Source organism: Chiloscyllium punctatum, chromosome 1 (assembly GCF_047496795.1).
Source record: "Chiloscyllium punctatum isolate Juve2018m chromosome 1, sChiPun1.3, whole genome shotgun sequence".
Taxonomy (NCBI): Eukaryota; Metazoa; Chordata; class Chondrichthyes; order Orectolobiformes; family Hemiscylliidae; genus Chiloscyllium; species Chiloscyllium punctatum.
In genome coordinates this window covers 110,054,271-110,067,588 of record NC_092739.1, presented here as the reverse complement: position 1 = coordinate 110,067,588, position 13,318 = coordinate 110,054,271, and the positions used below count along the sequence as shown (strand labels likewise).

Here is a 13,318-nt window from a genome sequence, read left to right as displayed (position 1 = left end):
TCGACCTGGACCCAATATACCGGCCACTACAGCGGACAGCTGGAACTGACAACTGGAAGAGGCAGAGACAGGCCACTATAAATGCCGGAGGAAAGATCACAGAAGCGCTTCACAGGAGGCTCCCAAGCACTGAGGATGTTGCCTAGACAGGGGACGAAACGTCTGCAACACAAATTCCAAGCTCGGCGAACAGAGCCCTTCATCAAGTCAAACTATATCCAAAAGAAACATATGTGAATGTTTTACCAGTATTTAACTGAATGTGGTATAAGGATAGTTCTGTTGAATTAAAATGAATGAACGGTGATGTTTTTATCACAATACATACACTATATTTGTAACCTTTTTGATTTGCTGTCCATGTACTATATTTCTCAAGCTATGTGTGTCTTTGTTCTGTTTTGTAAGGTATGTTATCGTAGAATACGAAGATCAGGATACTCAACAACGTGACCCAAAAACTCATGAGATGTATTTGAATGTGATGAAGAGGTTTAGTCAAGCTCTGCTAAAGGTATGACAATTATTTTCACTTTTGTTATGAGATTGTGGGATCAAATAATTAATTCTACTGTCATGGGTAGGAATGTGCCTGTAGTAGTAACCTGAATTTTGGCTTTGAGTGCTATTTATTTGATTAAAATCCATCAGTGTTGAGAATCTACATTTCTGACATTGGGAGCTATTTATATGTAGGCATTATTATCACATTTTATATGTTGGTTAATGTTATGAATTAACTGCCAAGGTCACTATATTGTACTACAGGGGCAGGTTTCTTTCTTTTTCACAATGACACAATTGTTACAGTACAGATGAAGGAGGCCCTTCAGTCCATTGTGTCTGCACCAGCTCTTGAAATGAGCATCTCGTTTAGTTGTATTTTTGTTGCCTTCTTAAGCCTCCTATCACTTTTCCCCCCTTTTGCTATTACTTTAAATAGGCAGCCTGTCTTTATCCTTTCATCAGTGAGAACTTTTTCTCCCCATTTACTCGATCCAGTCCCTTCGTGGATTTGAATACTCTATCAAATTTCCTGTCAGCCTTCTCTTTTTCAAGGAAAGGAGTTCCAACTTCAATCCTGCAGATAAGAGAGATCTCTTTTATAAAAAAGTGCTAGAGAAACTCAGCAGGTCTGGCATTATCTGCAGACAGCAAAATAGTAACTGTTTTGAGTCCAATATGATTCTTCTTTGGAGCCATTGTTATTCTGTCATGCTGCTATATTATTCTGTTATGCTTGGATGTTTTAAAATAATTTGTTTCACTAATTGTCAACATTTTCATTTTTCTGCTTCCCAATTGGGTGAGCAATTGGGACTTAATAATTCCAAAACTAAAACCTTTACTTGATCTCATTTGAATTTGCAAAATACCCAATAAAGGGACCTATTTGGCAAAGGTTAACTGTTTCAAATGATAGAAGATTTCCTTAACTTTACATGTTTTATTTGTTTCAAAAATGTAAAGCATTGTTAAGTTTGCAATTCAATTTGCATTAGTCAAACTATGCGTGATACCATAAGATGTTTGCTAAAGGTCAAAACAGAATAACAATGTAACTTTGAATTGAAGATTTTTCCACAAAATAGTGATTTACCAAATGCAAATATTTTGGATAACAGCAAATTTTATTTAGACCAATCAACACCATTTGTCTGAGTTCTTAGAACATTATTTTAGATCTACTGGTATCCAACCTAATTGATTTCTGTATCCCCAACCTTGTTAAAAGATTGACAATTTGAGTTGAATGTCTAGCCCAACCCCAAGATGGACTTGACTATACTAATTCAATAAGTTTCTTTGCTGGCTTCTTTTTGAGGTACGTATGTAATAACTTGAAAAATTAAGCAAAGCTACTTCAGGGGGATCTGTACTTTATAGAATTGGAGGTTACTTTAGTTTGAGTAACTATTAAATAACCTGTTCAAATTTTTTTCTCAATTACTGCCTTTTAGGGAGACAAAAACGTGAGAGTTATGCGCTCTCTTCTAGCTGCTCAGCAAACGTTTGTGGATCGACTAGTGCATCTTATGAAAGCTGTTCAGCGAGAGAGTGGGAATCGGAAGAAAAAGGTATTTTTACAATGCCCATTAGTTCACCTAAAACTAAATCTGGATAGCACTGGTGTTTCTGCTATGTTCCCATATATGATAAGCTGCTTATTTCAATTATATAGTTGTGCTAGATAAATATTTTTATCAACATTTTTGAATATGTCAATGTGGAAGTTGACTTATGTTTTTCATGAAAACATTTGACTAATTATGAAGTATAAACTTCTTTCTATTGTTTCAAGAAACTTCTAATTTAACTCATTGAGATTAGTCTTACAAATTTCTACTATCTAAAGGATTGCTTAGCCCACAACCCTTGTATACAATTCTGATCACCACATCATAAGGAAGTGATCACTCTAGAAAGGGTACAGAGGAGACTTACCAGAATGTAGCTGGGCTGGAAAGACTGAGCTCTGAAGAAAGATAGGAAAGGCTGCAGTTTTTTTCCTTGGTACAGTGCAGGTTGAGATGGGAGCTGATATAGATGTACAAGCTTGAGCGGTTCAGATAAAGAGAATGGGAAGGCACTTTTTCCATTAGTAGAGGAATCAGTTACCATACTTTTTTAAAGTAAAAGACAGAAGACTAAGAGGAGAATTGAGAATTTTTTCCACTCTGGGTGGTAGGAGTCTTGAATTTGCTGCCTGAAAGGGTTGTTCAATCAGAAATCTCCTGTAGAATTGAAACAGTATTTAGGTATTCACTTGCATTGTCATGGACTCCAGGGATAAAAGCCAAAAACTAGAAAAGGAGATGAGTGTAGGCAATCTTTGTTGACTAATACAGACACAATGAGCTGAATTCTGTTTTGAAAATATTTGACACTTCTTCATATTTTAAAGATCTAGTACCTAGCTAGAATACTTTGGCACTTGTAACAAAGGTTATAACATTTCATTTTGTTAACAGGTGTTTTAGTGTGAGATCCCTCTTCCATCCTGAGATTTTTGATGATGATGGTGATTTTAGCACAAAAATTATCTTTAAGGCAGTGTATATTTTATATAACGATTTGAGCAAAACAATAACTGACTGAATGTGAAAGTGTGGAATAAAGGGGAAAATTGTTATCCACGAATATTTTACCATTCTTGTCACCTATTCCAATTTAGTGGGGTTTTTTCCCATCATTTTAAGGTAGTATTGATCAAGTAATATAAGTAATTTCCCACATCTCTGTCTAAATAAACTGAGTGTCTTTTAGTTCCTAATGTTTTAAGGCCATCCGACTGGTGTATATTTCATATTCATGTTGCAAAGATTGGATTTTGAGCAAATTTTAACAGACTATTCTGATACTACTTCCCTCTTTCAGTTATTCCCACACTACATGTGATTGTTTCCATCAACCATTACTTTTGAATTTAATTAGCAGTTTACAGCCATGTGCCTTTCCTGGCACTAACCGTCCTCATTTGTCCAGGCTGATGAAGAATGCCTGCATCAGTGTCATCATCTAGCAGGACAGCCATGATAGCTTCCATTTTCTAAAAAGAACAGGCCATGGTCTCACCACAAATAAATGAGAAATTACAAATATTTACATGTTTACAAATGGATCAATACTTCTTATTAGTCTCATAGCCTCCCTGATGGCAGACGGTTGGCTGGTGCTGTCACTATATGCATGAGTAAATTGTAGGCATCCTACTCAATATAGTGCTGCACAGTCTCTGTTTTGGTACTCTGAAATAAAGTATGGTTCACTTCTTAAACATGTTGCTTGTGCAGACTCTCGTTGTGTAGCAGGAGATGCCAGTTTAGTCCTATCTTTGCAGCTGAAGTACCTGGTTGAAAAATTGGACATGGGAGCTATTCCCTGGAAAAATAACTTCATTTTTAAAACCCCTATAAGAACCTCAGAGTGTTCTTTGTGTAAAATGTTTCTCAGTTAATTATGCACCTTCAAGCTATAGTCAGTATTGTAATTTGGGGAAATAAAGCAACTAATTTGTTCAAGGTTGGGTTCCAGAAATAACACAATGAAATTACATGTTAATGATTTTTGAGCATGTGACCTTTTGCCCTTCTTGCCTTTGTATTCACTTTCTACTTTCTATTGACTTCAAAAGTTGCCCCATTTCCTCACATTATCACAATGCTTTGTGTTTTTGTTCTCTAGATTGAAAGGTTGCAGACTTTATTGGCAGACAATGAAAAAGTGAATTTATCCGAAATTGAACCTATACCTTTGCCTTTAGAGCCACAAGTTAAAATCAGAGGTATCATCCCAGAAAAAGCAACATTATTTAAGGTAAACTGAGGGTTGACATTTATTGTGTGCGTAGTTTTAAGTAATTTTAGCTTGTGCTTTTATTGGAAAAAAGTCTCTGGTGAATGCTTCTGGTATAATTTTGTTTTTCTTTCTATAGCCTAGCAGTAATCTTTATTCAAAATTGTTTTTCAGTTTGATTTGCTGAAAAAAACAGTAGACAGTAAGAAGAAGTTTGCTTTATTACTGGCAAAAACCAAGCCATCTCAAATCTGCCAATTGTAAGGGAAGCAGGTTTAGAAGCAGTCTGTTCCCAGTTCACACAGATCAGTGTTAACTTTTTAATGAGGCTGCATGCTTCAGTTTTCTCAAGGCTTGTATTTTTAAACGACTCTGGGCTGGCCTTTTCTGGCCAGCCCTCATTATTTTGTTTGGCTTGCTGAGTCTCTGTAAACCCTAAAGGTGAAAGGAGATGAGGCTAAATCTGTAAGAGAATGATATGGAGATGCCGGTGTTGGACTGGGGTGTTCAAAGTTAAAAATCACACAACACCAGGTTATAGCCCAACAGATTTAATTGGAAGCACTAGCTTTCGGAATGTCGCTCCTTCACCACCTGATGAAGGAGCAACGCTCCAAAAGCTAGTGTGCTTTCAATTAACCCTGTTGGACTATAACCTGGTGTTGTGTGGTTTTTAACTCTGTAAGAGAAAGACTTTTTAACAGTACTACCTGAAAGTAAATGTTTTCTTCAAGCCCAGAAAATCAGCCCCTTAACCCTGATACCATTGTGATCTCACTCCAAGACTAAAATTCTGTGCTGTTTGGGCATTGGGCCAACAATTCTGAGAGGGGAAAGGATTCACTTGCCTGAAGTTAAAACCCAGAATGGATTTGCAGGTTTCTTGTTGACAGCTACTCCTCCTTTTACTGCAAGCCTGCACAGTAAATATCAAAGCCCAAGTCATTTGCTAATATTATCAAAGAGGCACGTGCAAATCTGAAAGAAAATATGATCAAAAGAGCATGCTTCAGTGAATCATCACTAGAGCTTGTGAGAACCAATAAAAGAGTGCCCTTTTGACCACCAAGTGGAATTGTTAGCTGAGAAAAAAGAATTTTATGATGCAGAAAATAATATCTATCTTTGCCAAATTGAGAGAAAAGAGCTATGCCTGTTGAATCATATTGCTTTAATTATAAGTGGCCACCAACGCATCCATAGCTTCTAAGGCTACTTCCTTAAGTACTGGAATTCCTTGGAATTTCCTCTTCACACACAAAGCAGGACAAATCAATCTGACCAAATACCTCCCCTTCAGTCTACTCTCAATCATCAGTAAAGTGTTGGAAGGTGCCATCAAGCAGCACCTGCTCAGCAATAACCTGCTCAGCAACACCCCAGTTTGGGTTTTGCCAGGATCACTCAGCTCCTGATCTCATTCCAGTCTTGGTTCAAATGCAGAAAAAAGAATTTCAGAGGTGAGGTAAGGGTGACAGCTTTTGACATGAAAACCACCTTTGACTGATGGTAGCATCAAGGACCCCAGCAAAACTGGAATCAATGGCAATAAGGGGACAAACTCTACAGTGGTTTGAGTTATACCTGGCACGTAGGAAGATGGTTGTGGTTGTTGGAGGACCTTCACCTCATCTCCAAAATATATCTGCAGCAGTTCTTCAGGATAGTGTTCTCGGCCCAGCCATCTGCAACTGCTTCATAATAACCAACCCTGCATCATAAGGTCAAAAGTGAGGATGCTCAACAGTGTTTAGCATTATTCATGACTCCTCAGATACTGCAGAGGTCCATTTTCAAATACAAGAAGACCTGGTCAATAACCAGGCTTGGGTTAAAAAATGGCAAGTAACACTCATACCACACTAATGCCAGGCAATGAACATTCTCCAATAAGAGACAATCTTAACTACCACCTCTTGATGTTACCATCACTGATTTCCCCCACTATCAACAGCCTGGTGGATACCATCAATTTATAGAGTCATAGAGATGTACAGCATGGAAACAGACCCTTCAGTCCAACCCGTCTATGCTGACCAGATATCCCAACTCAATCTAGTCCCACCTGCCAGCACCCGGCCCATATCCCTCCAAACCCTTCCTATTCATATACACATCCAAATGCCTCTTAAATGTTGCAATTGTACCAGCCTCCAATACATCCTCTGGCAACTCATTCCATGCACGTACCACCCTCTGCGTGAAAAAGTTGCCTCTTAGGTCTCTTTTATATCTTTCCCCTCTCACCCTAAACCGAATGCACTCTAGTTCTGGACTCCCCGACCCCCAGGGAACAGACTTTGTCTATTTATCTTATCCATGCCCCTCATAATTTTGTAAACCCCTCAGCCTCAGATGCTCCAGGGAAAACAGCCCCAGCCTGTTCCGCCTCTCTCTGTAGCTCAAATCCTCCAACCCTGGCAATCTCCTTATAAAGTTTTTCTGAACCCTTTCAAGTTTCACAACATCTTTCCGATAGGAAGGAGACCAGAATTGCATGCAATCTGACTTGTAGATGGTTAAATGTATGTTGGAGTACTCCCCACCTCCCTAGCTGTGTGTAGCTGCAACCACACCTCCAGGATACTTGACACCATTCAGGACAAAGGAGCCTGTTTGGTGGCTCCACTCTCTCCAGCACCAACATTCAATTACAGCAGTATAATATCAATAAGATACACTGCAGAAATTCACCAAAGACCCGTATACAGCACCTTCCAAACCCAAAATCACCTCCTATCTAGAAGGATAAGGGCAACAGACATATGGGAACACCATCTCCTGCAGGTTCCCCTCCAAGCCACTTCCTTCACTGAATCAAAATGCTAGAATACCCTTTCTTCTAACGTTGTGGGTCTACCCGTAGTGCACAGACTGCAGCAGTTCAAGACCGCAACTCACTGCTACCTTCAAAGGCCACGAGGGACAACAATAATTGTTTAAAAGTAGAAAGAAGTGCAAATGGTGTAAATCAGGAACAAAAATAGAGATTGCTGGAAAAGCTCAGCAGGTCTGGCAGCATCTGTGGAGAAAAATCAGAGTTAACGTTTTGGATTGAGTGACCCTTCCTCAGAATTCCCATGGATTCAAACCTGTTTCTCCCATACCAGTTTTTGAGCCAAAGTTTCCTTCAATGTCACTGGGTCAAAATCCCAGTACTCCTTTCGAAATAACATTGTGGGTGTACAGAAACTAAATGGATATTTGGTGTTCAGGAAGGCAGCTCACCCCAATCTTCTCGAGCAATTACGAAATGACAATAAATGCTGGCCAAGCCAGTGATGCCTACATTTGTTAAATGAAGAATGGTAACAAAATATGTTTTCTATGAATTTAAACCATGTAATTAAAATTTGAATTTAGAATTCAGGCAGAATTTCTGCACATAATCTACTTCAATCTTCTGTTTGTCAACATTTCAACTTGTTTTTGTCACAAATGGAATTAAAAGGCAATACTATTGGACTAATAGTTTTTGTTTAAAACATCCTCCCCACTTTATTTTTATGACTTCTGAAAGAATGGGAGATATTCATATATAGCATTTCATTGCAGTTCCACATCTCCTATTAGCTCTTTAGTTGATTTGAAGGTAATGTCCTGGTTTGATGTGAAGCAGTGTTTGTTGGTAAGGGACATTCTTCATTACTGCCACCAAAGAGCGTAGCAGAAAGAAAAATTCTGTCATGTGGGAAGGACATGAAATATATTAAATATAAATAATTTATCTTTCTTCCTCTTTGTTAACCCACCCACCTTACCTTTCTTTCTTAAGAATTATTATATTATTTCAGAGTGCACTTATGCCAGCAAAATTGATATTTAAAACTGAAGATGGAGGTAAATATCCTGTTATATTCAAACATGGTGATGATCTCCGTCAGGATCAGCTTATTCTCCAGATCATCTCTCTTATGGACAAGGTAAGAAGAAGGTTAAATGCCATATTTCACTGGTAAAAGTCTAGTAGAATCTATTAATATTTTTCCAGCACTTTGTGTAAATGTATAGGAAATTTTGGTCATTTGTCCTAATTACCACTAATCAGCATGAATATGTTTTGACAGAATTGATGAATGTAAATCATAGCCGATAAGATGATTCCATTTTCCCAGCCCAAAACACTTGCTCTTGTATATATGCGTTAACCCTATTCCCCACCTTTCAGTCACAACGTGCTTCAGCCGTCAGCCTCAATTATTCAACCCATAAATCTATATTTAGTATTTCTTTTGTAGCTTGGCATGAGCAATCATGTAAGGGATACAAACTCTGTCGTGAAGAGCTGTAGTTCTACAAGACTAACTGTTTTCCCTTCCCAAGGTATTCTCGTATAAGTTCAATACTGACATCTGCCTGGTAAAGTTTTTAAAAAATGCCCAAAAATGATCTGTTCTTGAAAAGCTAGGTGAATCCAGTCTCGCTAATTTCTGCCTCAAAAATGTAATCAACCAGCATTCAGTCAACAAGGATTTGCTTATTGATGCTCAGTTTGGGTATGGTCAGCCTATTGTGCTCCAGACTTCATTACAACTAACCAACAGAGAATGAGTTCAATTGTGGAGGTGAGAGTTACCATTGTCGATATTAGGAGCAGTTAACCAAGGAGCCCAAGTAAAAGTAAAAATCTGTGAGAATTGATTGAGCAGCACTCACCACTAGCTGGAATCATATTTAGAACAAAGAAAGATGGTTCTGGTTCTTGAAGACCAATGATTTCAGTTCTAGGACATTACTGCAGCAGTTCTTAAGGTACAGTTACCATCATTGTTTCATCAATGGTCTTCCCTTTATTAAAGGGTCAGATCGAAGGATGATTACCAGTGCTTGCACAGTGATCAATTTCATTTGTAAGTCATGAGGCAGTCCGTGCCTGAATGCAGCAAGATATTGACAATGTTGTGTAAATGGCAAGTAACTTTCATACCGGGCAATCACCATCTCCAAATCCTCCATAGCTGTCCTGTCTCTGCGTCTGTAATCTTTAACTTTGCAATCCTTTGCAAAATATGTGTTTCCCTAATCCCAAAACTATGGGGGCCATGCCATCAATTTCTAGACCCTAATTTCTGAAAATCCTGACAGAACACTTCAATTCTCAGTTCGTATTTTTCCTTTTAAACTGCTCCTTAAAATGCACTTATTTGACCAAGCTAAGGCTCACCTGCCCTAATATTTCCCTGCATGGTCCTGTTTCCTATTTTACTTTTGTAATACCACTCTGAAACATCTTATTTCACTAAATGCACTATGGAAATAAAAGTGGTTGTGTCAATGTGCTGAAACAAAGTGCCTGAACGTATGGTGTACATGAGCTGCCACTTTTCAAGAACATGGCTCACCACTTCCTTCTCAGGAAATTAGAATTTAGCAGTAAATGCTGGTGTTGCCAATGATGTCCACATACGCAAAAGAATGACTCCTAAAACTTCTGTTATACTTGATTTTAGGAAGCTGTTTGCACTCCAGTTTCTTAAAATATTTAATAACTCCTATTTCACAATTTCATAAGTCTTAAACTGTTTAACAATAGTGTTACAAGGGCTGACCAAAATCTATGATATTTGAACCACTGGACCCAAGTAGGATAGAGTAAATATCCTGAGTATATCTGTATCCAAAGTCATTATACATTGTGTAGTTAATGTTTCATTTGCTATGTACCAACTTTGACTGAAGTGGACAGTTTTTAAATCAATCAAGTTTGTGTTCTTGATGTTTTTGGGACTTGTCAGTTTAAGATAAATAAAATATTAACAGTTATGCAAGTCAATGTATTGCATTTAAAAAACAGCTTAATGAAAAAGTGGCAACAATATGAAAAGCTCATCAAGCTGATAGGTAAATCTTCACCCTGATTAAGAGATATTAGACTACATGTTTTGGCTGTTAGCCATTTTATAAAATTAGTTTTATGTTGAATAGCGCAGTACCCAGACGGACAGGCTTTTGTCATTGTGAAACATTTGTTTGCTTGCTGCTGCCTACAATAATCTCCACTCCAACATTAATTTATTTCATCTATTAATTGAGGGACACTACCCACAAATGAGTAGTACCTTGATATTTGCATTTAATCAATCAAATTGCACTTTGAATGAAGTACTAGTTGGTGTTGAAATTAAATTCTGTGTATTGTTTTAACAATAGATCTCTTTAATTCTTTAGGTTTGTATTTTTCAAAATCTAAGTGGATAGTGAATTTAAGATAGAACGCAGTTTTGCTCTGTTCAGTTACTATTTTGGAATTCTGTACTTTGTCTCCTCCACATCCTTAATATTCTCCACCCCATCCCAAGGCTGTGGCAAACTGTCTCATATATGTGCATTCATTAGAACCAAGGATTTCTATTGGGGGGGGTAGCTAGCATATGGATTCTTACCCTATCTCATTTCTGGTGCAGTGGTTCACCATGATTCCAGGGTTAGATACCAAAGCAATGAACTTGGATTGCAACAGGAATATAGATATCCTTTTTTTATATGTTTATGGCATCTTTTCTTGAATGTGTATAACTGTGAATTATTAGTGTTCAATGTTCTAAGTTCTGAGATAATTTATTTTTCTTTTAAACTTGCATAACGTATTGTAGCTGTTACGAAAAGAAAATCTTGATTTGAAATTGACGCCCTACAAGGTGTTGGCAACGAGTACCAAACATGGTAAAGTATTTTTCCTTATTAAAAGATGTAAATATATAAAACAATTACTGTCGGATTGTATTGAGTGGAAAGACACAGAATATATTGCAGTCTTCAAATTAAGTCAAGTTACAATGAATAACAGTTGCTCTAAATTGGCCAGAATTAGTTCATTTTCTTATAAATAAAGATGCAAATTATGTATTTATGTGATATTTGGATTTTTATCAATTGTATTTCAGGTTCCATTTGGCTGCAAAATGTATTGAAAAATCTTTTGATACATGATAGAGAAAATCCAATATGTATCTGGAATACCTGTTAAAGCTGTGGGTGGTGCTGTAATAAGACTTCACAAGGCAGTAATTGTCCCAGCATTAGATCTGAAAATAGTAGCTGATGCTGTGCATGGATGGTGTTAGTTGATGCATTTATGTGCCAAAGTGCCTGTTGATCTTGTGACATGATGGCTCTTACAACCTTAATACAGTCAACTAACAAATGATTTTAAATTATTGTAAATCTTCAGCAATTTTTTGGCAAGAAATAAGAGTGTATTTTAAATCTTTAGCTTTAGAACATAAGAACTGGCAGCAAAATTAGGCTATTCAGCCCCTTGAGCCTCTTAGCCATCTGATATGATCAAGGCTGATCTTATCTCTGCCTCAACCCCATTTTCCTGGCTTCCATAACCTTTCAACTCTTTACTAATTAAAGATCTGTCTATCACCTTAAATTTACTCAATGTCCCATATCCACCGCATTCTGGGGAAGTGAATTCCACAGATTCATGACCTTTTGTGAAGTAATTTCTCTTCTCTGTTTTAAATCTGTTACCCCTTGTCCTAAAACAATGGCCTCTTGTTCTAGATTCTCATTTTTCTAAACTCCAAAATGGATCCAGGCCAGTCGCAGAGAGATAGTTTCCTCATTTTTGTCCTTCTCTTGCTTTGTCACGCTATTTCTTGTCCTTTAGCCCTCTTGGCCAGAATAATCATTTAGTTTTGAGTCTTCTATGGTTGACTATATTTGAAGTGGGGAAATAAAGTTAATTTATGCATCGGATTTTCTGTAATAAAAACTGAGAGTTGCATTCTGAGTGATATAACTCAACCACAGGTGAGGTGGTGTACTTATAGTATAACCATCCATATCTGCAATTTCTATGCCTATAGATTTGCAGATTTTGGTATAGCATCCACAACTTTTAATAGTTGGGTGAACTTGTAGCCAACGGTGGATCCCGTATTATCTTTGACAGGGTTAAAACATTCCTCGGTAATGGGAGCAATTAGAAGCAGTGAATTTACATATTTGAATATGTGTATGTATTCATATACATACCCGCTGTCTCGCACTCTCGTTCTCTCTCGCTTTCTCTCATGCATTTATTCAGTCAGTGAGTACCTGCTTCATTCCCATTTGTTTTAAACTGCTTCTGTTCACAAGGTGAAATTGGGAGTGTCAAATGCTCTATTTGACTGTATTCTTCTGAACTGACCACTCTGTTCCTTTTCAATTTGGAAGAAATTACCCCTTCATACGTTGGCTGGTTGTTTGAAAGGACTCTCCACCCTAGTGACTACCAAATCTAACTTTTTATGGTTTTTCAAAATTATTTTAATTAATTTGAAATTGATAAAAACAGAACATCAGTATATTTGTGGAAAGATATTAGGCAGAATTTTCTATCTGACCACGGAGGCTGGAGACTGAAGATGGGCTGATCTGCAGCTTCTCCCTGGTAGCTGGTGGGTTGCCATTAGGTCAATTAAAGGGTCTAGTAAGGCAATTTTGCAGATGCCAGGAATTCTTCAGTTGGTATGCGATCCCGATGAGACAGATGCACGACAAATCAATGGAGTTGGCTTTCAGAGGTTGAGTGGAACTGGGTTAGCAAGTTTAGAATAGCATTCTGTTGATAGCCATTTAGTAGAGGACTTGCATGTCTATAATGATAGCCTTGCAACTGTGACTATTGTTAGTTTAAACTATTTTGAAAGCTCTTAAGAAAATGTATCCATCTCGAGACATACTTTCTGACATATATCAGAAGCAACCCCACTAATGGTGGGGCTGCTGATCTTTTAGTGTTGGTTAGCTACCTTTGACCCTACAGTCTCAGAGGCCTAGTTGCTGCCCTTAATTGAGCCATAGACACATTTTCTCGCCTCAAATTCTATCTCTCCAATTACTGCAATAAAATTAAAAAGGAAAGAGGACAACAAAAGACACTCTCTCGCCATGAGTGCTGCAATTCAAACATGGTAAAAGAATATGACAATTACTGAATTTTAACCAATCTGCAAAACTAAGGATTGCGAAGCTGGCTGTTCACCTAACAATGTCAATGCGACCAGTAAACTCCACTGCAACAGCT

General features: G+C 37.6%; 1 protein-coding gene across 1 annotated transcript in view; it reads left to right on the top strand.

Moving 5' to 3' along the window:
* The window catches only part of pik3c3 (phosphatidylinositol 3-kinase, catalytic subunit type 3), a 123,782-nt gene that overhangs the window by 78,036 nt on the left and 32,428 nt on the right, over window positions 1-13,318 (top strand). Inside the window, exons 14-18 of the mRNA XM_072571945.1 lie at window positions 409-514; window positions 1,962-2,078; window positions 4,186-4,317; window positions 8,091-8,219; window positions 10,890-10,959. Of these exons, the coding sequence (XP_072428046.1) occupies window positions 409-514; window positions 1,962-2,078; window positions 4,186-4,317; window positions 8,091-8,219; window positions 10,890-10,959 (554 nt within the window). The remainder of the gene's footprint in view (window positions 1-408; window positions 515-1,961; window positions 2,079-4,185; window positions 4,318-8,090; window positions 8,220-10,889; window positions 10,960-13,318) is intronic.